Source organism: Populus trichocarpa, chromosome 10 (assembly GCF_000002775.5).
Source record: "Populus trichocarpa isolate Nisqually-1 chromosome 10, P.trichocarpa_v4.1, whole genome shotgun sequence".
Lineage (NCBI taxonomy): Eukaryota > Viridiplantae > Streptophyta > Magnoliopsida > Malpighiales > Salicaceae > Populus > Populus trichocarpa.
In genome coordinates, this window is record NC_037294.2 from 8,447,614 (window position 1) to 8,471,202 (window position 23,589).

At 33.9% G+C, this 23,589-nt stretch overlaps 2 protein-coding genes and 1 non-coding gene across 8 annotated transcripts; 2 read left to right on the forward strand and 1 right to left on the reverse strand.

The window, feature by feature from the left end:
- Nucleotides 1–1,239: 1,239 nt before the first annotated feature.
- TRNAT-UGU (transfer RNA threonine (anticodon UGU)) lies at nt 1,240–1,312 on the reverse strand. Its single transcript has one exon. It is a non-coding gene; the product is annotated as a tRNA-Thr (tRNA).
- A 3,579-nt stretch (nt 1,313–4,891) lies between these two features.
- On the forward strand, nt 4,892–7,729 carry LOC7460725 (E3 ubiquitin-protein ligase AIRP2). 2 transcript variants are annotated; one of them, XM_052456152.1, is made up of 6 exons: nt 4,892–5,400; nt 5,617–5,720; nt 6,165–6,339; nt 6,528–6,594; nt 6,694–6,925; nt 7,042–7,729. In XM_052456152.1, exons 1-6 carry the CDS (start codon nt 5,308–5,310, stop codon nt 7,247–7,249), a joined length of 879 nt encoding a protein of 292 aa, XP_052312112.1. In that variant the 5' UTR covers nt 4,892–5,307; the 3' UTR covers nt 7,250–7,729. The 2 variants fall into 2 exon arrangements, with proteins under 2 accessions (XP_052312112.1, XP_052312113.1); XM_052456153.1 differs by having other exon boundaries at nt 4,896–5,400; nt 6,177–6,339.
- A 4,852-nt stretch (nt 7,730–12,581) lies between these two features.
- Nucleotides 12,582–17,182, forward strand: LOC7477058 (two-component response regulator ARR11). 5 transcript variants are annotated; one of them, XM_024609705.2, is made up of 6 exons: nt 12,582–13,021; nt 13,786–13,885; nt 14,945–15,097; nt 15,244–15,630; nt 15,760–15,890; nt 16,022–17,182. In XM_024609705.2, coding segments are annotated over exons 2-6 (1,566 nt in total). In that variant the 5' UTR covers nt 12,582–13,021; nt 13,786–13,884; the 3' UTR covers nt 16,916–17,182. The 5 variants fall into 5 exon arrangements, with proteins under 5 accessions (XP_024465473.1, XP_024465474.1, XP_024465472.1 ...); XM_024609706.2 differs by having other exon boundaries at nt 13,786–13,847; XM_024609704.2 differs by lacking the exon at nt 13,786–13,885.
- The last annotated feature ends 6,407 nt before the right edge of the window (nt 17,183–23,589 follow it).

Sequence of the window (23,589 nt, forward strand, 5' to 3'; positions counted from 1 at the left end):
GAGATGTACAACAAGGATGACCCGGTTTCATTCTATAATAATAATAAAAAAATTAGTATTGTTGATTATGATATCCAAAAAAATGCAATATATTTAAGAAATTTGATGTTTATACGGTGATTAATTAAATATTTATGTATTCTTTTTTTATAGGAAGTGCAAAAATTAATGAGACTAATCCAATTATTAGCCAAAATATTCCTAATAAGTGAGATTTAAAAATCATCAGATAATAAAATTAATAACTTTAAATGAGATGATAATAAATAAAAAAAGCTTTTAATTCTAAAAATAAAGGTATCTGTTCTTGATATTTTGTGATTAATGTTATGAGATATATAAGTTTTTATGATATGAAAAAATAAACTTTTGTCTAGATGGTTAGAGAATATTTATAACTCCTGGACCTTGTTGTTTTTATGAAAAGTTTTTGCTTTCGAATACATCAATAAATGATAAAGAAACAAAAAACTGGTTCATCAAAGGTATTCTATTTCTAAAAGAAATAATAAATAAATTTTCAAAATAAAAAAGAAATCCAATTCTATTATTTGGATTTAGAGAAGTATATGAATTAAATGAAACTAAAAACGAAAAAAATTCACCAATCAATAATCGGACTATTCATAAATTTTCCACTTCAATTCGATCTATGGATTGGATAAACTATTCACTGACAGAAAAAAAAAATGAAAGATCTGAATGCCAGAACAAAGACAATAAGAAATCAAATAGAAAAAATTACAAAAGAAAAGAAAAAACGATTTCTAATCTCAGAAAGAAATATTAGTCCTAACAAACTAAGTTATAATGCTAAAAGATTAAAATTAAAATCATCAAAAAATATTTTACAGATATTAAAAAGAAACAATGCTCAATTAGTCCGTAAATCATATTTTTTTATCCTACAAATATATCGAGATAAATAATATGATCTGGCTCTTAGATTTATTTATGGCCTTCGAGGAGCCATATGAGGTGAAAATCTCATGTATGGTTCTGTAATAGCGATGGGAACAGTGATGTCATCACCGACTATGATTATCTAACAGTTCAAGTACAGTTGATATAGTTGAGGCACAATCAAAATATGGTTTGGGGGGATGAAATTTGTGGCGTCAACCTATAGGATTTATCATTTTTTTCATTTCTTCCCTAGCAGAATGTGAGAGATTACCTTTTGATTTACCAGACTTAATTGTATATACACAAAGAATGTATATAGAATATAGAAAAAAAAGCCAGCTATCGGAATCGAACCGATGACCATCGCATTACAAATGCGATGCTCTAACCTCTGAGCTAAGCGGGCTCACATAACAGAAATTGTACATGCACAGGAATTTAGTAAACTACTGGAACCTTAGCTATTCACTTTTCATTCGTAGTAATTCATAATTAAATTAAATGAATATAGAAAAATGAATTGAATAAAAAAAAAAGAATTGATCGTTCGAGTATTCAAAATTGCACAAGAAAAATGATTCGAAGAAAAACATATAGAATAAATGTGGTATATATGCATCTATATTGAATTGCGGATACATAAATGATAGAATGATTTCTGATTAGACCAAATAGGGGTCCAAAATAGATATGAAAGAGGCTAGACAAGAAATCAAATAAAATATTAAAATATAGAGGAAACACTTTTTTAGGAATATAGGAATCGGTATCTAATGACTTTAACAGTTCCAGTAGAATAAAAATGAATGAAAAAAGGGAATGACATAATAACATAATAATAAGATCTGAATCTCAAAACACAAAACAAAGAGGGGATATGGCGAAATTGGTAGACGTTACGGACTTAATTGGATTGAGCCTTGGTATGGAAACTTACTAAGTGATAACTTTCAAATTCAGAGAAACCCCGGAAAAAAAAGGGCAATCCTGAGCCAAATTCTATTTTTCGAAAACAAACAAAAAAACAAACAAAGGTTCATAAAGACAGAATAAGAATACAAAAGGATATGTGCAGAGACTCAATGGAAGTTGTTCTAACAAATAGAGTTGACTGCGTTGCATTAGTCAAGTAAAGGAATCCTTCTGTTAAAGTTAAAATTCCAGAAAAAAGAAAGTTAAAGTAAAGTATAACCCTTAGAAGATTTAGCTTGTATAAATCGCTATTGGTTTGATACCAATAATGCTAGTCGGTTTAGTATGATAAGGATACATATATGTCCACGATTAAAAATTCGGTAAATGTCCATTTGTCATATATATCCCATAGCATATCTAATCTAGTATATGAAATATATGAAAACAAGGAGAGGTATATATACATTGTTTTACATCCCATATTCCATTCTGATACATGGAATTCAATCAGAATTGAGCATATCATTAATCCCTAAACCCAATGTGAGTTTTTCTATTTTGACTTGCTCACCCTCCGTTATGATCGAATAAGAATGGATAAGAGGCTCGTGGGATTGACGTGAGGGGGTAGGGATGGCTATATTTCTTGGAGCGAACTCTAAGCGAATATGAAGCGCATGGATACAAGCCTTGAAATGAAAGACAATTCCGAATCAGCTTTGTCTACGAACAAGGAAGCTATAAGGACAAATATTCAATTTTGAAAGAACTTATTGTCAACCTCTTTTGGATATTAATCTATCTGATTCAGAAGGGAAGAACTTGCATCAGTATCTCAATTTCAATTCAAACATGGGTTTGATTCACACTCCATGTTCTGAGAAATATTTACCATCCGAAAAAAGAAAAAAACGGAGTCTTTGTCTAAAGAAATGCGTTGAAAAGGGGCAGATGTATAGAACCTTTCAACCATCGAGGAATTTGTTTACTTATTTCTTTTTTTATTTCTGTAGATTTTTTTACAATTTTTTTATTCTTGGAATCCACTATAATTGCATCAAATAAAAATTTTAAAATTCTTATTCGATCCTCCATTTTTGGTTCAAATTCTTGATAATTAGAAATAAGAAGGATAAGATAAATTTTATTTATCAAAAGCATCTCTATGTAATTTTTTATGGAAATTTCATTTATGATTGAGGGTGAAAAAAAAAATTGACTTTTCCACGATAGAGCCCACTAAAAAAAGGATCTTTATTACATATCATTAGTCAGATAAAAAATATGGTAGATGTTTTGAGAGATCTTTTATAATTCTATAGATGTTGGAGGATAATTATCTATGATATGAATATCTCATATAACTAATTTGAAGATAGAACTCTAAGATGGATTTTCAAGTTTAATTGAGTTTGACGTGTAGCTAAATCTAGAAAAAAATAGGTTTAATGTCCTGCCAGACCTATAATAACTTGGGCTGAACTTATAGCTGAACCCAAGTATGTTAAGAGGGTGTTTGGAAGTGTGGTTGTGGTTGCTTTTCAAAGTGCTTTTCACTGAGAAAAGTGTGTCAATAATATTTTTTTTATTTTTTAAAAATTATTTTTGAGATCAACACATCAAAATGATTTGAAAACATCAAAAACATATTATTTCAAAAAACAAAATTTAAATTTTTTCAGAAACGCTTTTGAAAAGCACTTCCAAAAAGACTCGTTTATATATTTATATATTTAGACTTTTTCAAAGCACATAAATATTAAATAAAAAATACAGAATCATGAGTTGGGGTCGTTTTTCTTTTTTTAATAAAACAACGTTATTTTAAAAAAATTAAAAATTATTTATCAAATCATGATTCGCCAGGTCACAATCCGGATAACTTTTCAAATGGCTAAAAAAAAAAACCCAAAATGTATAAGATCCCAGATGAACAGCTTTGACAGGATTCTCGGCTATTATCACCATCAACACCGCCGCCATGAAACTTAGCTTCCGTGATTCAGAGGGCCAGGTTTCGTCAAGTGCTCATAAATACATCCATGGGGAGGTTCAACAATCTGGTTGTTGGAGAAGCAATGAGAACGGTCTTCGGTCTGCAACTAGCTGTCTCATCGGGCTTCACTAGCCTGATAGTTGAATCTGATCATCCACTGCTCAGCCAAGCTTTATAATGCAGGCACGAGTTGGGCAATTCCTGTGATGATATTAGCTTCCTTAACCCAATCTTTTCAGGTACACAACTTTAGGGTTAATCTTAAGAAATAGCAATCAATTTGCAAATTGTTTGGCGTCTTTTGCTAAAACTTACAGGGAGGAGTGTGATTTTATAGAGGATGTTCCTCCTATTGCTTTATTTTTACGTTACGCATGATGAACCATCTTTCTCCAGACATTATTAACTAACGAAAGGATTCTTGGGTTCCTAAAAATACAGTCGAGGTTAGTATGAAAACTGAACATGAAAAATATTATTCTCACTTTATGTTTTTTATACTTTGATTGGAATATTCAATATCGAAGAATTAAAAAGTTACATGAAAAGTTTATTTTTTTCAATTTATAAATTTGTTGAGTGGCAATAACAACAAAAAAAAGAAAAGAAAAGGGGATAATGGCAGCCTCGAAATTCACTTCGAGGGTGAATCTATAAAATATACACGAAGTGCGTAAATATACCTATGTTTGTTTTTGAGTGATAATTTTTTTTTTTTTTATAGTTTTAATGTGATAATATAAAAAAATATTATTTTAATTAATTTTATTTTAAAATAATCATCACTATAACACGAAACAGTATATTGTTCACTTATTTTAAGGTTGAAGTTTGCACATATGTCAAAATCATAATTTGAGCTTGAATTTATAGAATATTTAAGAGTGTGGTAGTAATTATTTTTAAAATATTTTGTTTTTGAAAATATATCAAAATAATATATTTTTAATTTTTTAAAATTTATTTTTGACATTTGTATATCAAAATAATTTAAAAAAATCAAAAAAATATTAATTTAAAACAAATAAACAAATAAATAAAAATTTAAAAATATTTTTAAAACACAAAAATAAACTATATCTAAATTATATAACCAAGAACACCCCCGGCAGGAAAGAAAAGTTGTGAAAAAAATTCTAATTTCGGATTGGTAATTTAACATTGGGATAAATGTATTACAAGTACACTCATATTTAGTATTTCTCTCCTTTTTTTGTCATTTGAGTATATCAACTTTTTTAAAACCACTAATCAAGTATTTTTCGTCCAGTTTTTATTAATTGTTTCATCATTTGATGTGTTCTTTACCTCCACGCTATTAAACTATAATTCTTCTCTTTCACCCTTGGAGGGAACCTTCCCTCCCAAATTACTTTCCCTACATGACACGATTGAGAAATTGAGAAGATTATTTTTATAGAATTTTTCCAAGAACAAAGGTGTTTAATTGAAGAGGATAAGGAGGGAGGAAAGTCAACATCAACAACAAGATGAGATACCTTAGCCCAAGTTTTGATTTATATTTGTTACAGAAAAATAATGAATGCAAAGGAAAGGAAAGATACATTGGACAGACAGACAAGGTATCTCTTTCTTTTCTTCAACTGTGGAAGAGGTTTGATCACTAAGCAATGCCTCCCTCTCTCTCTCTCTCTCTCTCTCTCTAAGAGTCTCCATCTTCTTTTATCCTTCTTTCCCTTCCAAGTTCCAACATTCCCTCAACAGAACGAAGCCATACCAACTTCCTCAAAAGACATCCTTTTCTCATCCTTCCACTCTTTCTCTCTCCCCCTTCTCAGGAGTCAAAAGAAGAGAACCAAATGTGGCAAAAACAGCCCAGTAAATCATCCTTTAGAGAATCTCTCAAAGTTCTTGAAGCTGATATACAACATGCCAATGCGATGTAAGGCTTACAATTTTATTCATTCCCTTACTCCTATGCTGATTTTGATATTTTATCAGTAATTGGTAAAGAACCCTGCTTTACTTTCCTGGACTTGTGTGATTGCCTTCTTCTGTTCAGTTGAGGTATGTGGGCTAGAAATCTGTCACAACAAAGATAGAGTTGGTGAATTTGAATATGAAATTGGGTTATGATGGATGATATGTGTCTTTCGCCTGTGCTTTTCTAATTTGGTTACAAGTGCTGTAATTGGAAATGGGGCATATCCTTTAACAATGTTTCTTATTTTCTAATACATTGTGGTTCTTATTTTCTTTTCGGGATTCGTTTAGACACAAAGTTTGACTTTGATCATTTTTCTAGTTTGCATTTATTCTTCATGTAATATTCCTTTTCTATGCTTGTTGTGAACTGTTAAGGGTTCATTAAATTGAGGTTTGATAGGGGTTTTTGCAGGGCGGCTGCTCTCCCAGGAGATTGTGGTGCGAATTGTGTGCAAATGAGGTTGTCATATAGCTCCTTTGCCCCCTTCATCTTGTTTTTGGTGGAATGGATGGACTATAGTTGTACAGATGCCCTCCCTAGTTATTTAGGCCTTCTCCACATACTTGTATATAAGGTAGGTTGGTGTTTGGTTCAGCTTATACTTAATCACTCCTTCTGAGTATTATTTTTGGAAGAGATTAGAGGGCTTAATTAGAGGGTTGTTTGTTGAAATGCAGTTCTGAGGGTTTTTTTTTTCTCTTTCATTTTCTCCTTCTTTTTTAGTAGCTTTAAAACACTCGAATTAAGTTCATTTTTATCTAGGTATATGTTGATGGAATGCCATCGTTGTCCTCCAAAGAAAAAAAGGCCAGTTTAAGGGAATTTTATGGTATGTACATTTCAAGGACCTTTCGCTATTGGCTTATTGTCCATCTTCTCTTCTTTCTTGTTTGACCTCTGAGCGCTTTCAATTCACCTATCCTTTCAGCTATCATATACCCTTCTCTGAGACAGCTTGAAGGTGAGTTTATTGAAGTGGAAGATAACCATAAGAGAAGCAGCACTGATGTTTTGAGCAGAAAGAGAATGGAAGACCAGAGGAAGCTATCTGAAAGCGATTTTGAGAGAGACGAAGAGTGTGGGATATGCATGGAAAATAGTGCAAAGATGGTATTGCCCAACTGTGGGCACTCCTTGTGCATCAGCTGCTTCCATGACTGGTAAGTCAGTTTGCAATTATTCATTTACTTCTTGTAGGTTGCTTCTTAGCATAACGATTAGGAGCTGCACTTTCTGATTCTTGTATCTGCGAAGTAATGTAATCAAATTTGGACAGGAATGTGAGATCTCAGTCCTGCCCTTTTTGCCGTGGCAGCCTAAAGAGAATGAGCTGTACAGATTTATGGGTTCTCATTAGTAATGATGATGTTATCGATACAGTTGCTCTTGCCGGGGAGAATCTAAGGCGTTTCTACCTTTACATGGACAACCTGCCTATTCTAGTGCCTGAGACTCAAGCGATTCTGTTTGATTACATGATCTGATTTGTAGAAAAAGAATGCAGTGAATCATACAGACTGCCAGCCATTATTGTACATACTAGTATACGATGGAGTAGTTCGATTTCATCCACCATGTGGCTGGTTAAAAATGACGTTTCAGTGGTAGCTGTATGTGATCAACTAAATTGCTGGATACTTCCCCATGAGTTATGAATCAGGTGGCTAGCAGGTGATGTGAGAACTCAAGAAACATCATCGGCGGCGCCACAACATGAAAGGTTAATCCCTGCATGTATATGGGATGAGCAATGCATGTAATTAGTAAATACGAATAGAAAAGATAAGCATGGCATTCAACTCAGCTTTTTGGAACCTGAGTGTTGGAAATGAAGAAGCATAGAAACTTATTGCTTGTGTGAGTACTTGGCCTATGTTTACCACGCTGTGTTAGTACGGCAAACATCATGGATCAAATATATGATATATGACATGTTCCTTGCTATCATGAGATTGCTTAAATAATCAACGGGCCTGCCTGTTCATGTCTTTTCTGTGGTTCAACCTGTTTGTGACAGCTGAAACTTTCCATGGCTGGTTTTAAATAGGAGGCAACTTAATTTAAACCCATCAAAATATTATATTCTCATCTTAACATCACTCAGATAGCAGACGTTTCAAGGAGGTGACTATTCTGAAACTGCTGTTTGAAGGACGGCAGGTGAGAAATTGTATAGGGAAAGTAGTAATTAACGATATCTATTTCCAATTCTTCATGGTTTTGCAAGGAGGGGGTCAAAGAAAAACACAGCATTCTCAAAGTTTCTGCTGCGATCAGCATCAACTTCCTTAGCTTTTTCCTGCAATCACCAGTCGGGCTTCAGGTTTTTCTCCTTTGGTATCGTTTCCTCTCACTTTTGCTTAGGAACATAATCTCGTTTATCTTCCCTAAAGATAATGTATTAACAGAGAACTTAGTTGAGATTCTCCAAATGATCTCGAATCCAGTTGTTAAGTATATCCAAATTATGAACTGAAATTATCAAGGGCATGTGCGCTTGAACTTAATCTCCTTAACTAGAAGAATACAATTACTTCTTATATATGGAAGTCATTATTATTATTCTGAGAATTACTGCTTAACCTTCCTGCAGTGATGGGGCTGTATCGTATCCAACAGGGAGGTGGCCCGTTTGGCCTAGTTATCGTAATCCAATCTGTCCGGTGAATCTGAAATCAGCTCCATCTCACACACCACGCTCCAGGTCCAGTGTCTTGGACCCAAAACTGGTGGCAAAAAATAGGATTAGGGGTGATAATCACGGGCGCCGAATATCACTTGCAAAACAGAAGCTCGATTTCATTATTCTTTCACAACAAGACCATGCCTTGGGATAATGTCAAGCTTGCTCAAACACAATGATAAAATAGAAAAAATAAAATAAAATCGTGAGACATTATTTTAATGTAGAATCTAATGATGAATCCAACTACTATTGTAATAACTTTTGAGTTGTTAATTTTATTTTAATATTTAGCATCACGAGGTTGAATAGGTTACTTTAGTTTTACATGAACTTGTAAAACCAAAAACTTACAAAGACAATGGTGCCACAAAACCCCCCCGCACTTCATTATCTGCACAAAAAACTAGAGGTATTTTTATATAGGATATTGTGATACATGATTTTTTTTAATTTTTTAATATTAGTACATTAAAACTATAAAAAAACACTAAAAAGTACGATTTGATATCTTTTTAGGTAAAACACACTTAAAAGCAGAAGCTACCAAACTATTAGAATAAAACCCATGCTTAGGCACTTCATTAGCCGCGTCAAAAACTAGATTAGGGCATATTTTCGAACACATTGTTCATTCCATTATTTATTTAGCATCTCCCAGCAGGTAATTAGAAGATTAGATAGTGAGAAAAATAATGAATGCATAAAGTTCAAAGAATAAAAAGATATAAGATTTAAGCATCATAGGAGGGAATTAAGGGGAGAGTTATATTCTAAACTTTTAATTAAACAAATAAAAAGCAACACCCCACTTAAGAGAAATTCCCTATTTGTTGCTTACCCTCTTTTTTAGTATATAATTCTCTCTCAAATAAAGTAATTGGTAGTGGGCATTTCCTTTTAGAGTTTTCCTCTTCCTTTTAAAATCCTTTCCTACCCCACTCTCAAAAGGTAAATAATCTTTAATTAAGCATTGATTGTCGAGAGCTTTCTTAATCACCTATATAAAATCATTAACCTAAGAGAATAACCAGCAAATTACTCTAAGATTGGTCTAAGGTTAAAAGAAAAGACGTTAGACCCACTAATGGGGTTCGAGATGTACTTACAAATCAGTACTTTGGTATGTGTTTCAGCTTGAAGAAAAGCGCAAGTGGCTGGTGATCAACTTCTAATTGCTAATTAGAGGGCTTAAGTGATTGATTATTGGTGCTAAAACGGTGATTAATTAATGATGAGATGCCCTCTTTTTATCAGCACCAAGTTTGGAGCAAATGGCACTACTAATTGTGGCCTCAAAATCTCTTGCTTTTCGTAAGTTGCTATCGTGGCCTCAATCAACGACATCTAGCTCTAGATTAAGATACCGATTGCCATTAATTCCTTTCACATCACAATCACACCATGAACGATTGAGCATCATTCTATATATCCAGCTATAATAAGAAATTAATCATGCGAATCAACGGTTAGTGAGCTCTTGAAACGTTTTCCTTTTACGTGAGAGTGCTTAGGTCACGAGCCTGCATGTCATGTTGGTATTTGTTTACATTACTTGGCGAAAACCATCAGCAGAAAGAAGCTCAATTACTCTGTGGAAGGCTTATAAATCCCGTTGCGTTGAGTGCTGTGCGTTCCACCATCACAAACAACGCAGGAGATAGAAGAAAAAGACGTGAGCAAAACTGGTGCGCTGAAAAAACTTTGATCTCATAGCTAGAGCTAGGTAGAAATTACGTTGGATTCCCACTTCTAGCTAGGTTTTCAAGCTCAACACATCATCAAAGCGTGGAAAAAACGACCCAATACATGCGTGACAGCAGCCAGTGCTAGCTCGAAAGATGAGAGATTTCCAGCTTGACATTGAGAGGAGGAGTTCGTGCCACTTAGTCATTGGAATTTGCATGTTTAAAGCTTGTTGAATGCAGCTCGTTGAGCTCCAACACTTCTGGTTCTTGCTGGGTCATATGATTGTGTACCCTTTGGACTAAAATATTACAGAACCTTACACAACCATGCATGTATGCACATAAGGATGTTTTAATATATAAGAATTATTGAGAATCCATATTCCATAGGTTTCCATTCTCCCACCATTGATAATTTAATATAGAGTTCTTTCCCTTTCATGTGTGTGTGTGTGTGTGTGTGTGTGTGTGTGTGTGTGTGTGTGAGAGAGAGAGAGAGAGAGAGAGAGAGAGAGAGAGAGAGAGAGAGAGATTAACTTGGCTTGTATTTATATTTTAGGTCTAGTCTTCAATATATTTTTATAAGCTTAATAGTTTTCAATTTGTTTTTATATTTAAATTAATGCAAAACTTTTATGTGAGAAACTCAAGTTTAATATAATTTTTTCTAGTTATTTTTTATAAACTAGGTCGGTTTGAGTTTATGAGCATTTCAATAAATCTTGATAAAAATATTAATAAAACAATAATGATTATATGAATAAATTGGATTTAATTATATTTACAGAGATATATTAACAATTGAGCTTAATATATAAGGATAGATTAAACCAATTCCTCTAAGAAAAAAAAAAGGTTGAGGGAATGCTAGGGTTTAACACTTGGGGTTAAAAAAGATCATAAATACACATGCCCGCCACTAGTAATGTTTTCCATCAATAAGAATAGATTACAAGAAAAAAAGTGATTAGCCATTCTATCCAATTAATCTTTCCATCAATATCGAAATTATTGGTGGATTCCACCAATTTAATTCCACCAATATCGAAATTACTGAAGGATTCCACCAATTTAATTTATTAACATCACTTCATCTTAATTTTGTTTTTGGTTAAAATGTCCCACAACTAAGATTGGCTGTGGATAGTCGCAACTATTAAAATTCTGATCAAGGATGCATAGATGGATTAATTAATGTTAACCTAAGTTAGGGTAACTTCAAGTTATATAACAAAACCTCGGATAGTCTCCAACTCACATGAGACCAGCCTCACATATAGACCAGAGAGATAACAGCTACTGGGGTGACTAAAAATACAATAGATGAAAGTTTGGGATTAAAAAATTTGCTTTTTTTATAGTTTCAGGTTCGAGCCATGTGGTTGCTTATATGATGGTCACTGGAGGCTTACATGGTCGTTAACTTCAGGGCCCGTGAGATTAATCGAGGTGCGCGTAAGCTGACCCGGACACCCACGTTAAACTAAAAAAAAAAATACGATAGTTGTGATATAGATGTAATGTGTAACTTAACTGGTTAGTTTTTAGATTTGCTGTCTAGAAGTCACCAGTTTGAATTTCATAAACTTCAAGATCACTGTAGGCTTATATGTTCGTTAACTTCAGGACCCGAGAGATTAGTTGAGGTGCGTTCAAGCTCATCCGGACATCCATGTTAATAAAAAAAAATACGATAGTTGCTGTTTTTTTAAAGTATATTTTATTTGAAAATGTATTAAAATAATATTTTTTTTATTTTTAAAAGTTATTTGTAATATTAATATATTAAAACAATTCAAAAATATATATATAAATATTAATTTTAAATTAAAAAAATAATTTATTTTTAAATACTGTTTGAAATGCAATTCCAAAATGCCTGTTATCCTCTACTCAACATTAATCTTTCCCTTAATTATTTCATTAAGAAATTATTGGTTCAGATTATATATATATATATATATATTGGAATGAAGATTATCGTTAATCCAATTGGATTAACTTTTAAAATTCCTTGAGATGCCTATTTTTCCATTCAAACATTCTTTAATTCCACCTCAGGTTCTATATATCTTTACTAAAAAGTAAATTCTACGTTAGATTTCTCACAGCTAATTCCAAACTTTTTTCCATTTTGAGCTGCAAAATGAACATAATTTCCTCCATCTTTTATTGCCATGAATGATCAAAGTCAAGCCGAAAGAGAAAAGTGTTTCATTTAATTAATTTCTCCTTAACAATAAAGTTATTCATAAAATAATTTTGCATGTTAAGAAATTACCCAATATACGAGAACAATACTCCACAAAAATATGAAATTTATGAATTATTTTTATAATAAATTCTTGTTAGGAGAATACGAAATATAATTCCTACCAATCATGCCTCATAATTTCTCTCGTGTAGAACCTGTAAAGTGCTTAGAGAGAGAGAGAGAGAGAGAGAGAGGGAGGGAGGGAGGGAGGCAACTTGAGGTGGCTAAGAACTCAACAGGAACCGTTAAGCTGAAACCTAAACCGGCGCCAAAGACAATATTCTGTTGGGTGCTTTCTTTTTCGTAACTTTCTCAACAGTGCATGTCTCTCTGTCTCTCTCTGTCTCTTCTTAAAACCCAAACAAACAAACAAACCCAGTTTTCACTTTAAAAACCCAGACAGGTTTCTCTCCTTGAGGACTGCTACTACTCTACTCTCTTAATTCTCACACTCATTCATAGTACTGACTCTGTCTCTCCGTCTCCTTTTCCGTCCCTGCCATGATGGAGAATGGTTTCTCCTCTCCCCGGAATGATTCGTTTCCTGCTGGTCTCCGTGTTCTCGTTGTCGATGATGATCCCACCTGGTTAAAAATCCTTGAAAAGATGCTCAAGAGATGCTCTTATGAAGGTTATTAACTATTTTCCACCTCGGTTTCTTGCTAGTACTGCTCTTCTTAGTTGCTTCTTGCGGTTTCTTTTTCACTTAAAAACTGCTGTTTGTTTGTGAACTGGGTTTTATTTTTGCTTCCCATGGTTTCATTTCTGTCAGATGGTGACTTCTACTCCATGTTTCTTAATTTCCTGTTATTTGGTGTTTTCTTTCAAGGGATATCTTACTTTCTTTGTTATAAGCTAGTCCATGGAGAATTCGCAATTTTTTTTGGTTTTTTAAGTTGAGCAAGTGACATGCCACTAAAGGGATCATGCTAAATTGTGCACGGAAGGTTATTCTATTGTTTTTAAGCATTTCTGGGGTAAATTGTTTCCAGGAATTCTTCATGTCACCTCAACTAATCTAATCAGAAGCAATTTGTTAAGTGAAAGCATTTCAAGTTCCAAATTTAGAATGTGTGAATTTCATCTCTGTAGACTGGCTCATATGTTATTGCAAAAGTGGAGTAATTGTAAGGGGTTGGCTCACTTGTGGGATTTTGACTTAAAAGTCTATAAAAGGCTAAAAGTTGTCTTTGAGTCGATTAGGAAGTGCTTTTATTCTCCTTCTTGAAAAAAAAGAAAAAAAAAGTGCTTTTATCCTCACACTTCTTCTGTGATCTGTTGCTTCTCTTGATTTCAAGATTTCAACTCTGGAATTACTTTTTTGAACAGAAATATGCAAGTTCATCAATGATGTTGTGCTACTCTTTACAGATTTGTCCTTTTTCTTTTTTGCAGCTGGTTAGAGTAATTAGAAGGTTTATTGATGTTTGCTCCACTTGCCAACTAAACTAATGAAAGTATGATACACAGAGACAATGATTATATCTTCCAAAAAGTTGAGTCTGAACTCCACGGAGTTTTATTATTCTAGGCATTAGATGATGATAACACAAGTATGATTGATGGTTAGCGCAGATTTGTTTACTTTATGAGACAGCATGATTAGTAACTACAATCATTTTGATCTGCTACAACGTATTTCAACGAACTTCTTCAATATGTAGCACTATAAGGAGCAGTTAATGGTAGGAATTAATGTGTTGGATTCTTGATGGAATGTTAATGTATCACCAAACCTATTGAAACGGCACCAACTTGGCAAGGAATTAGCTCATCTCAACTTGTTTAATTTTTATCTTCTGAGGGTATTTAATTACCTCAGCTGTAGTAATCTCAAGTGTGATGAGATTGAATAGTCTGTCTGTCTGGCAACGTTGTTGGCTTTTATGTGTTGATGGTTCTGGTCATAGCTATCATTGTAGCAAATGTTGTTGCCAATTATATTTGCTGTTTAAAGTGATTCTGGTGTTGAAGACCAAAATAATGATAAAAGAAAAAATCATGATTCGATTAACACAAATATTAATAGATATAAAATGTATGAAATTACAAGATTTTTAAGGATATTTAACAAAAGAAATTTGTTTCACCACAGAACTAATGAGCATCGATTTCCGAATTTTGATTTCTGGCCATGTAAACTACTTCCGTGGCTGCTTTTTCTTTTGTTTTTTTCCCTTACCAAAAACTTAATGGAAGTGTAGTGGGTGGAAAAGCACCTCCATTGCAGTTCCAAACACATGCTAAGCTGAGCTAATCATTTTACATGCTAGCATTAATGTGCCCTGGCATTTTCATTCTATCTAGAAGGATATGCTTCATTAATGCAATTCCCTATAAGTTCTTAAGCACTTAAAGTCAACCTGGTTTATGGTTTTTATGCCTTTAACATCATGATGTTCTTCTTACTTTTTTAGTATTTCATATCCTCGCAGTATTATCTTGTTCAGTGAAAATATCATTCTCTTATGCTGGATTTGATTCTATAGCAAGATTCTTGGCTTTTGACCATATGTGGAGTGTTTCACATTTTCATTTGGAATGCTTTGTTTAGTGACCACCTGCGGTTTGGCAAGAGATGCTTTGAACCTACTTCGTGAGAGGAAAGGTGGATATGACATTGTAATCAGTGACGTCTACATGCCTGACATGGATGGTTTCAAACTGTTAGAGCATGTTGGACTGGAGATGGATCTTCCCGTAATTAGTCGGTTCCTTTCTTTTACTTAAGGAATTTCATTTCAAAGCCAGTCTTTTATATTTTATGTATACATGTATGCATGCGTTACATGCACTGTATATATAATGGAATGTTGCTTCGGCTTCTGACTAGATGTGCTTGTCACCTAACAGTGATGTCTGTTGATGGAGAGACGAGCAGGGTGATGAAAGGTGTCCAACACGGAGCTTGTGATTATCTTCTTAAGCCTATACGAATGAAAGAACTCCGGAATATATGGCAGCATGTATTCAGAAAGAAAATACACGAGGTAAGAGATATTGAAATTCTCGAAGGGATCGAAAGTTTTCAAATGACTAGAAATGGATCAGATCTATATGAGGATGGCCATTTTCTCTGTGGAGAAGACCTTACTTTGATAAAGAAAAGAAAAGATATCGAAAGCAAGCACGATGAAAAAGACATTGGTGATAATACTTCTGCAAAGAAAGCTAGAGTAGTTTGGTCTGTAGAACTTCATCAGAAATTTGTCAAAGCAGTAAATCAGATAGGATTTGATAGTAAGTATTTATTCGAAGTTTCATTTCAGAAATTTGGTGATTGGATCATTTCAGGAATTATGAATGTTCATATAATTTATTAAAACTTGATAGCATTGAATTGTCTGTATGTGGTTTTCAATGATATAGCCACATCTTTGTCATGCTTCTACAGAGCAATGACAAGTAATGTCTGTTTGGCAGAAGTTGGTCCAAAGAAAATACTTGACTTGATGAATGTGCCGCGTTTGACAAGGGAAAATGTCGCTAGCCATTTGCAGGTATAAGTCAAGAAAATCAATGGAGGAATATTAACATGTTTCTGTCATTTTTAAACTCAATATGTTTTATGAGCTTTCTTGATTTTTGAGCAGTACCGTCTTCCTCACTGGAAAGGCTTTCTTCCATGCAGAAATACCGTCTCTATTTGAGTAGATTGCAGAAAGGAAACGATTTTAACAATCCCGTTGGTATGATAAAGCAGTCGGACTCACCTTTGAGTGATTCTGCTGGAAGTTTTGGCTCTCAGAATTCAATCAATTTGCAGCCAACTGATGTTTCAAATGGGTGCTACGGATTTTCTGTCAGTAGCTTGGTTCTTCACAATGTGGATCCCAGAAGCCACAATGGTGATAGAAAGATACTTGTTACAACGCCTGTGGCAGAACCCAAAAGAGGCGTAACAGTTGATGCTCCCAATCCTCGTAAACCCAGGATTTCACAGATGGAATTTGGCCATCCCCTTGCACCTCATTTTAATGATGGGTTTAGCCACCTACCAATGCCTGGTCAGAAGCAGCTTACACGAGCTGATTATCCACAGCCTGCTCGAGCCATCAGTTCTGCACATTCCTTGACAGAAAGAGAAATTGGTTGCCCTGTCAAAATTAAGCCTTCACGTAATGACTACGGCAGCAATGCCAGCCATGTAAGTTCAACAGCAAATGCAGTTGACTCTATCCCTCTTCAAACGAAGACCAACTCGACAAATCATCAAGTGTCAAGCACTTCTAGTATGGAAAATCAAGGCTTGAATATGAATTGCCTTACAGATGTGGAATCTTCCAGAAAAAACATAAATTTGGGAATGCCGCCTTTCGCTCCTTTGGATGAGGACTTGCAAGTACGTTTTGTTCCAGGTGATTACTATATGAATCTCGGGCTCCAAAACATAGAGGTTCCGGAATATTTTGACCCAAGTCTTCTCACAGACGTACCGATACACTTGAATGATGGGCTGAGGTTTGACTATGAGTTCTATGACCCCACAGAATATTCTCTAATAGATCAAAGCTTGTTTATATGATGATCTCCGTCTCCCTAAAATGATGAAGGATCACCTGGCTTATCTTTTTCTGTACCAATATATTAGAGGGGTAATCTAACTCTGGGTTGGGATCTTATAGTTTCGATCGGTCTGGTCTTGCATGTTGAAACATGTATAAGCATAATAAGGTTCCCTTTTCATGTCTGGCTCAGCTGGTACCTGCATTACTCTCTGCTGCATGCTGCAACTCTCTTATTCCTTGCAAATTTTGTAATTACATGTTATTAGCTGCTGGAAGTTGAAATATGATCTTCGCACATCTCATTCTGATGCTTTAACTGGAATGGCTCTGTGTCCATTCTATGCTCATTCTGCTTGATTAATGTAGAGCTAACTCAATTGACGGCATTGTAGAACTCTCTCCGATAAGGTCCAACCCTTCGTTCAGTGGTGGCGCACACTTCTTTCGCCGCTAAACTAAAATCAACTGCTTTTGTACGTACTAAATGGACTGGTCTGTCTATGCAGGTTTTTAATTGAAATTGTGTCAAATACAGCAGAAATGAACAAAAAACAAAAAGAGGAAATAATAGTACAGGGAAAGGAAGATAGCCAGTTTCTATTAGAATTTTAGCTCTATTCAAACACTAGAAAATTTTGCTCAAGTGCGAAACCAGGCAACACATTATGCAAAGCTAATATTTGAGAAAAAAACAGAGATTTTATAGTGGTAGTTTGACATAGCAGGTGACTCGGGGCAATAAATAAATAAAAATAAAACTAGGGAAAGAAAAAAAAAAGATGCAAGGAAATAAAAGCCACGAGGAAGAGACAATTTAGAGGAGGATTAATATGTGATTTTTATTCTATTCATCAAAACTGTTTCACAAACTCAACGACTAATATATAAGTAGCATAACTTAAAATATTCAGCTATCGGGCAAATCTCATCAATAAAAAATATTTAATATAAATAACTCAAATAAATAAAACAAAAACAATAAAATAGACTCAAATAGGTTCGGTCTCCTAAGCAAAGAGTAACAATCTGGGTCATCCTTCGTCGTCTCCATCTATAAACTCATGTAATATATGGTGTGAGTCTAGTGTCCCCACCAACTCTCCTAAGGTTGGAGAAACTCGACCCCATCAAGTATAGCTCTAAACGGCTTTAATGGTACTCCCAGAGATCTTGATCAATCTACTGCAATATATCTCTAGTAATCTAAATGCAATTTAAATTAGATTGGCCTACCCAACAAACTAGAAACCATTAAACTCCATCATCCTTAGTAAAAACAACTTGTTTATCCAGAATAGCATCAATAATATCATTTTATGTTGATGTCAAGATGGATGAAAAGGGTAGAGATTTCAATAAGATCATCAGGAGAGGAATTAAATGGCATTTCAAAGGGATTATTTGTAATAAGATGTGGTTTTTGATATGTAACTAGATCCTCAATATTAAATATGCAGCTAATGTCAAAATCAAGCAGTAAATCAATAACATAAGCATTTGAACTAACCTGTTATAGCACTTTGAATGGTCCAGCACTACGTGCATGCAATTTTCGATTAGTTTTCGAAGGATACCGTTTGGGTCTAACCTGTATCATAACATAGTCCCTAACATTAAATTCATTGTGTCATCTATGTAAATCAGCTCAAAGTTTATATAGTACATTACTTGCTTGAATCTGCTTAGTGATCTCAACATGCAAATCTTGAATTCTACATATAAATGACTTGATTGACCCACATACACCCTAACATAAGGAGACATGAGAAAAAGGTCTAAAGGCTTACCATACTTGTAACCATGTACAACTTCAAAGGGACTCATGTCTATCGACCCATTAACAAAGCTATTATAGACAAACTAGGTTGTAGGAAGAACCAAATCTTAATTTCCAATATGATCACTTACTAGACATCTCAAAAGGTTACCTGAACTCCTATTAACCACCTTGATTTGTCCATCACGTTGGGGGTGGTGAACACTAGAAAACTTCAACTTAGTTCCCACCATATGCCGAAGGTTTTCCAGAAATAAGTCATAAATCTAACATCCCTATCTGAGACTATGGTTTTGAGAAGACCATGCAACTTGACAATCTCATCAAAATAGAGTTCCGCAACTCTAGAAGCATCTTTGGGTCTTAGTACAAGGGATAAAATAAGGTCATTTTAGAGAAACGATCAACAACCATAAAGATAAAATTATGCTTCTTTGTAATATGTGGAAGCCCAAACATAAAATCCATACTTACATCTTGTCAAGGGCAAGTGGGGACATGCAACAGGGTGTAAAAACCAGTGTTATGTTTTCTATGCTTAACTAGTTGACATGTTCGAAATTGACCTCCAAACTTAACTATATCTCTTTTTAAGTTAGACTGAAAGAACTAATGTCTTATCTTTTCAATTATTTTATTTCTTACAAAGTGTCTTGAATGACCTCCAGCATGAATCTCTCATATCAAAAAATCATGCATTGATGTCTTCATGATACAAAACTTATTATCCTAAAACAAACACCTTTCCTAAAGGTAATAACCATCTACAACATGGTTACTTTCATCTCTCAAAGTCATATTTCTCCAAATTCTAGACAAGATTCATACTTCTTTTTAGTTCTTTTAAATCTAGTAACTTCAACACTCATTACGGATAATAGTGTTACCCAGCGATTTAAGGCATCTACCATCTTATTCTCCATTCTATATTTATGTTTCAATACAAATGAATAGACTTACAAATATCCAACCCAACAACCATACATGTGATTGAGCTTCTTTTGGGAGTTGAGATAGTGAAGGGCTCCATGGTCGAAGTAAAGAACAAACTTATATGGTAGCAAATAATAGGACCAATAACGCAAAGTCTAATCTACTATATAAAATTCTTTATCATAGATTAAGTATTTTTGTTTGGCCTCGTTAAGTTTCTCATTAAAGTAAGCTATAGGGTGACGTTCTTGACTAAACACTCCACCTATACCACTTCCCTGATGCATCATATTCTACTTCAAACACCTTAGTAAAGTCAGGAAGATGCATTATTAGGGCCTTTGTCATCTTCTTCTTAACTTGCTCAAATGTCTTATTAGCTCCTTTACTCCATTGAAACTCACCTTGTTTCAAATAATTCATAATAGATAATATGATGGTGCTAAGTTCCTTGATGAAATGATAATAGAAAATCGCAAACCCAAGAAAACTACGAGCCTTATGAATATTCTTATACTTAAACCAATCTACAATCATTTGGATTTTTTAGGGATCAACAAAGACTTCCTCACGTGACATTATAAACCCTAAGAAAATCATTCGATCCTTGAAGAAAGAACGCTTGAATAAGGTGATCTAAATGTTCGTCCTTCGTTTTGTTATAAATAAATATATCATCAAAATACACCACCAATAATTTTTCCTATAAATAGCCTAAGCACCTGTGTCATTACTTTTATAAAAGTACTTGGCCAAAATACATGACTAACCATTCATATAATTCATCCTTAGTCTTAGAGAAAATTTAGGCATCTGCTATCATATCTAACATTTAACCCAGTCGAGAAATTGGAAAACGATATTTTATTATAATCTTGTTGAAGATGTAATTATCTACACATATTCTTCATGGTCTATCTTTCTTAGGTGTTAAAAAGGTAGGTACTGCACAAGGGCTCAAAATCTCTAGTGCCTTTTATAACAATTCATATACTTGTCTTTATAATTTAACATGTTCATTATGGTTCATCCTATAGTAAGGAAAGTTTGGCAATGTGGCACTAGTAACTAAATTTATAGCATGTTGAATGTCACACACAAAAGAGGTAAAACATCAAGTAGCTTAAAATGAAAGACATCTAGAAACTCTTTCAACACTTTCCTTACCTCTTTAGGTGGTTTATTTGAATAATTTTTTCTACAACCTCTTTGGCCACTAAAACAAACACAACATACTTTACACAAACCTCCTTGTCAAACTCCTTATGACTTATTATGTTGAGCCCCATCTTTTTCACTTTTTCCTTCATCTTGTTACTATTATTAGGCTTTGGTGGTAATCTAGTAAGTTAAATCTTTTTACCATAAAAAACAAATGAATATGAATTTGATCACTCAAAGATGGTAATGTTCAAATCATATAACCAAGGCCTATCTAAAATGATATGTCCTATATCCATAGAAATTACATCACGCCAAATCTCATCATGATAATCTAAGATCTTTATAGGAAAAGGATATATCTTCTTGATTGTTGTGGATGTATTGTTAACTCAAAGCACATTGTATGGTTTAGGTTATGGGATAGACTTTAAGCCTAAATGATATATGCTACCAAAGGATATTGTATCAATACAATCTTCGCTATTTATAATGATCTTGCAGGATTTATCTCCACATTTAATATAGGTGTAAAAGATAGCATTTCTCCTCCAATCCTCGATTCCTTTAGGTTGTGTTAAGGCACATCTAATTACACTTAACCTGGTTGTCTCCTATCCTGCAAAGTCTTTCTTGATCTGAGCAGATATTGATCTAACACATTCTAATAAGTTGGACTCATTCTCCTTGACATCTAGGTCTCATTCTCCTTAACATCTAGGTCTTGAAAATTATCGGGATTATGTTCATACACTTTATCATCATAATTATCTTCCTCACTCATATTCTCTTAATCCTTAATTAACAAATCCTTATTAGGACAACTAGAGGAAACATGACCAAAACCTTGATACTTAAAACACTGAATCATTGAGGTCATCTTAAATGCTTCATGAAGAATACCCTTACCATTGTCTTCCCTAGGTATCTCGGCACCAATAGGATTAGGTTTACAGGGTGGAGCACCCAATAAAGAACTATTATTACCAGGTTAGAACCTAGAAGGGATACTACGGTTTTCCTAACATTTCGTACACTGACTTTTTATAACCAACTCGTTGTTTTGCACTAGGGTATAAGCTTCATTAAGGGTGGACACACCTCTAAGCATAATCTCTCTTTTAAGGTCATCATTCAAGTCTTTTAGAAATCTAGAGTCATTATCTCATCCTTCCTAACCATTCACCTTTTCCTATACTCATCAGTTATATCATATATTTATTAGTAGGCTTACTTCCTTACTTGAAGTTATTCTATTGGTCTAAGAGATTTTTCTTATAGGAACGAAGTATGTATTTCTCTTGTAACTTAGTTTTCATCTCAACCCAATTAGTAATAGGAGATTGATCTATCTTAGCCAAATACTCTTTTACACTTTCCCAATAGAGTTAAGCAATACCACTAAGTTTTATTTTTACAAACCTTACCTCATATTCTTAGACAAATCATACTAGTAAAAGAATTGATCCATGTTATAGACCTAACTATCAAAGATCCATGAGTCAAGTTGACCCTTAAAAGTCAAGGCTTCTACCTTGATATGTCTCATGACTCGATCATCAAGGTCATCATAGTCATGGTGACCCTAATTGTGGTTATATTAGAGATTCCTAAGGTGCATCGGTCTTTGATGATAATTTTTAAAATGATTAATATTATTAAGGTTATCAAAGTCATTGTGGCTTTAGTGGTGGTCATGTTGGCAGTTTCTAGAGGGAGTTGTTCTTCAATTATTCATATAGTTGTCATTAGAATGCTCACTCTCACTAGATAACCTTATTTGTAAAGTGTTTATGGGTTTTACTCTCTCATAAAGGTTGTTCATTTATGTAGATATTTTGTTCATATCAGCTCACATAAGTTGTAATTACTCTTGAATATTCCTAAGAACATTACTAAAGGTTGGGTCTATGGCAATTATTGAGTGTTAGATTTTGTATTAACACCACTCTGTAAATACATGCGATATTAATCCTAAAACTATTATTGAGATCACAAATGACACTGGTAAGTAAAATGCAATATAAAATTAAAAATAATATTTAATTATTTGTTTATCTTGAAGACCATGCAGTTTATCTTGGAGACTAAGCAATAATAGATTAAACTAGGGGAAAATAGCACGCAAGCAATGTTAGTCTTTTAAATACACACAAGTAGTCTAAACACAATGTTCCAAATTTCCCCACAAATTTAGCAAAGCTCCGTAATTAATTAAGAGGATCGAATATTCAAGATAAATGAATCAATAAGCCAAAAAGTTATGGTAGCTCAAATTGCAAGACATTTTATATATTTTTATAGTCAAGCGTAAAAAAATATTATCAATGTTAATTCTTGTTCAACAAGTGCAAAATATACCAGGAATAATGATATTTAATGGTTAAAAGAAGTTTGTAGAGGCTTATTGACCAGATTGTAATGGAAATATGTTGAAATTCACTACAGATTATGTAACGCTGACGTGGCAAAGACTAACGACATGGAGATGACATTGGATTGGTGAATTAAAATTCCTTAAGAGACTTTTTGTTGGTTTCTTTGTTGCTGCTGAAGACAAGGATCTATTATGGCTGTTGAAAGTCTATGGTATCGATCTGTTGTTAACGACTGAAACTGAGGTTACGGTGGTTGGGGGGTGGTTGGGGTGGCTAACTGGTGGTGTAGATGTACTAATCTATTGGTTAGAGCGTGGCTGGATGAGATTGGTTCTTCGTTAATGGCAGGATGAAAGTATAACATGCTGGAGGCGCTGGCTAGAGGACTGTTATGGTGGCACTGCTGGAGAAGCCCAATTTACTCCAGTGGCTGCGTGGGGGT